General features: G+C 57.1%; 1 protein-coding gene across 1 annotated transcript; it reads left to right on the forward strand.

Moving 5' to 3' along the window:
* Window positions 1-206: 206 nt before the first annotated feature.
* On the forward strand, window positions 207-3,057 carry LOC105542722 (TBC1 domain family member 3F-like; the record flags this gene model as incomplete). The annotated part of the gene is made up of 4 exons (XM_011984372.1): window positions 207-316; window positions 1,557-1,605; window positions 2,131-2,251; window positions 2,963-3,057. Coding segments are annotated over 4 exons (375 nt in total), but the record flags the coding sequence as incomplete, so codon positions are not given.
* Window positions 3,058-3,639: the final 582 nt, after the last annotated feature.

Below are 3,639 nucleotides of genomic sequence, written 5' to 3' on the forward strand. Positions count from 1 at the left end.
GGACGGTGACATAGTCACCACAGACAAACTCGGCTCCGGTGACCCTCCCCGGCTTCAGTAACAAGCCAAAAAGCAGCTTTGTGCACAAGGAAACCTTCCTGCTTTCCTTCCTTCCCGGAGTGCTGACTGTGGGGTGACTGCCATCTGGGGCCGGGAGTCTTCCATCTGTTTTGAGGCTGCTTCCTCCTCTTGGCCCTGCCCTACAGGTCATGAAGGAGAAGGGCAAGAGGTCATCTGAACACATCCACCAGATCGATGTGGACGTGAGCAGGACATTAAGGACTCACATCTTCTTCAGGGATCGATACGGAACCAAGTAAGCCTATGGGAGCCACAGGGTCTCAGCGGAGATGGAGTGAACGAAAGGGATGGGGGCTTCCCCGGAGAAGAGGCCAGGGTCACCTAGGAGGGATGACAGAGCTGCCAAGACCTCCCCTGACCCAGGGAGCAGCCGGCACCATGAACTGAGCACCTGGTGCCAAGTCCTGGGCCAGACTGGAACATGTGGGGCCAGAAACGAGGAGGACCCTGAGGAGACGGAAGGCAGCCAACAAAATCATGCACAATGGTGAAAGGTGCTCTCCCTGACCCACGGGGACCCACGGTAGGACCCACGAGAGGGTGGCAGGATGGAGGGCCCATGAGCCTCTCCAGGCAACACTGACAGCACCAAATGCTGGGGCAATTAGGGGTCCTGGAAACTGTCATCCTGGTCTGCTGGGAACATGACATGGCACAGCCACTTTGGCAGCCAGTTGGGCAGTGACTCACAAAGCTCAATGGACTTGAACCACGTGTCCCCAAAGTATCACAAATATTGAACCCACTGATTTGAAAACTGATGTGCACATGAAACCTGCATGCCACGTCCACTGCTTGATTCATCGTCACTCACACAAGGAGCCTTCGGGGACAGTCTTCAACATGGGAATGGGGAGAGCAAGGCTGGTCCTCCCTCCAAACGGAAAACCCAGTGAGAAAAGGGAACGAGCCAGTGATGCCCGCACGAACGTGGGTGGATCCTAGATGCATTTTGCTGAGGGAAAGACGCCAGACCCAATAAGCTACTATGTAGGATTCCCATTCCTGGGTCATTCTGGAAAAGGCCAAACCATAGGGACTGACAAGTAGTTTGGGTGGCCGGGGGCTGACGGATCAGGGAGAGGCCGGGTGCATAGGGGCCACCCTGGAGACTTGGAAGATGAAGGAGTCGCTTCAGGAGGGGCTGGAGTGGTCACCGGGAGACTCTGCCCATTGGTTTAGAACCACGGAGGAACTGTACATCCAAAGACTGAGCTGGCGTGTGTGTAAACTGAAAAAAAAAAATTATTCAGAGTGAAAAGGAGCAGGCAAGTCACTGTACAACTGGGCTATCTGCATGTCACAGATGTGGATTTTCCTGAAACATTTCCTCAAAGTCAAAGACCCTGAAGAGCTCACTGTTTATCTGGTGAATCATCTGAACCTGAAATAGGATTTGTTGTTAGGCTTTGTAGACAAACTAAAACTAACGGCATCTGCACAAAACAAACAAAAGCCTCCTTTCTGTCTCCTAGGCAGCGGGAACTATTCTACATCCTCCTGGCATATTCGGAGTATAACCCGGTGAGTATTCCCGGCAGTGACGTTCCCAGGCAGTATTTCCCTGTTCACAGGAGTGGGTGTCTGGTGGGGGTATCGCAGCTTCTTTTAAAGTTAGTGTTTGTGAGCCACCAGGATATAGGAGGTAGAACTCCAGATCACTGCTGGCATAAACCTCCAAGCAAGGGGGTGGTCTCAAGGAGTCAAGCTGAGACACAAAGGAGTTGGGGCCAGGGCTCCTGGTGTCACCTGGGCCTGACCACCACTTCTCAAAACAAGAAATGACGCCCTCCACCTGGGGCTTCACCCAAGCCCAGGAGCTTGGCAGGGTCACACGCAGGATGGTGCCATCAGGAGACATTTTGGACAAGGTGCTGAAGTGCCTGATGGACTTGGCTCTTGTCATGAAATGAATTTGCACCCTGAGGAAGCCTCTTCTTCAGAGGAAGCCTCCCCAGTCACCTCTCCCCTCTCCAATGACATGAGTCCTCCCAAGTGACCTCAGTCCTCCCAGGTGATATCCTTTCACGGTGACTCTGGCTCTTGCAGGAGGCGGGCTACTGCAGGGACCTGAGCCACATCGCGGCCTTGTTTCTACTTTATCTGCCTGAGGAGGATGCATTCTGGGCACTGGTGCAGCTGCTGGCCAGGGAGAGGCACTCCCTGCAAGGTAGGTGGACAACTGCCCATGGGACCTCATACAGCCAGACCCAGGGATGGCCACCCTGGCCAGGTGATCTCGGCTTTCAGCCAAGACACCTTCCTTGTGTAGGCAGCTCCTTGGGAGTCTTCAGGGTGTCTCTGCTGAGGGTCCCACAGGAGTCCGCGGCTGACCCCCAAAGCCCAAGTCAGACACCTTTCATCCCCATCAGCGGAGGGCATCTCATCCTCCCCGTGGCCACCCTCTGTGTCCTGCTGCCACGCCCTCTGGCTCTGATTCTGTGTAGCTGACTCTCCCTTCCCTGAGAGTCCTCCTGCCCTCCAGCTGCCCGGGCTCCTGCTGCCCTTGGTGCCCACAAATGGGCCGACCAAGCCCAGGTGGCAGCATCTCCCCATCCCGTGTCCCCTGGCCCAACCACTTCCAGGAGATGACCAGGAAGCCCAGCACCCACCCTGTTCTGGCCACCTTTTTGTGGCCTCAAAGTCAGGCTTGCCCTTTTTGCACCCTGGTCCAGGAGGCCTCTAGGGAAACCTCCAGCCAGGCTCCAGGGGATGATCCTGCCCCACGTCCCCAGGGCAAAGGCTGCATGGTGAGGTCACCAGATGGGAGGGTGGGAGGCCTTGCGGTTTGGGGGCCTCTCCAGCTGCCCAGCTCTTCCAGCTGATGGCTCCACATCTTGGGGAAAGGCTCTGATTTCATGATGGGCTGGGGGCTTCTCAGGATTCCACAGTTCAAACGGCGGGACAGTCCAGGGCCTCCAAGACCATCAGGAGCATGTGGTCCCCACGTCACAGCCCAAGACCATGTGGCGTCTGGTGAGTTTATGGCGTCTGGTGAGCAAGCTTGGGCTCTTCCCCAGAGGCCCTGCATCCCGTGGGGCTGGTGACTGGCTGAGTCCCAGCCACTGGCTGACCTGGGATGTCGGGTTCTCCATGGGCTGGGAGTTGGTCTATAGGACAGAGGCACAGGGATGGGGGCCCAGCTCCCGCAGAGCAGGGCAAAGGGCAGTGTGTCCACCGGGAGTGTGGGAAGGGGACGGTGTTGTGAGGAGCCCTGGACACCGCCCAGTGTACTGCACTAGGGGAAGGGTCTTCTGAGGCCCTGGAAGAGGGAGGTTTTTAGGGCAGCCCAGGGGACCCTGAGCACCTCTGTTCCTCCCGTCAGGACAAGGAAGGCCTTTGCGCGCAGGATTCCTCGTTAGGCTGGCTTCCCCAGATGTTGAATGATGGGGTAAGAAGGCACAGGGAGACCCTGGCTCAGGGACCCTCCTTGCCTTGCAGTGCCCTGCATCCCCAGCCCGGGGATCTGGCTCACCCACAGCCCACAGGAGGCTCCGTCCACAGGGGGGTCCCCACAGAACACCCAAACAAAACCCTCTGCCCAAGAGGGGTCATCCC

The sequence above is a fragment of the Mandrillus leucophaeus genome, unplaced genomic scaffold (genome assembly GCF_000951045.1).
Source record: "Mandrillus leucophaeus isolate KB7577 unplaced genomic scaffold, Mleu.le_1.0 Scaffold2660, whole genome shotgun sequence".
Taxonomy (NCBI): Eukaryota; Metazoa; Chordata; class Mammalia; order Primates; family Cercopithecidae; genus Mandrillus; species Mandrillus leucophaeus.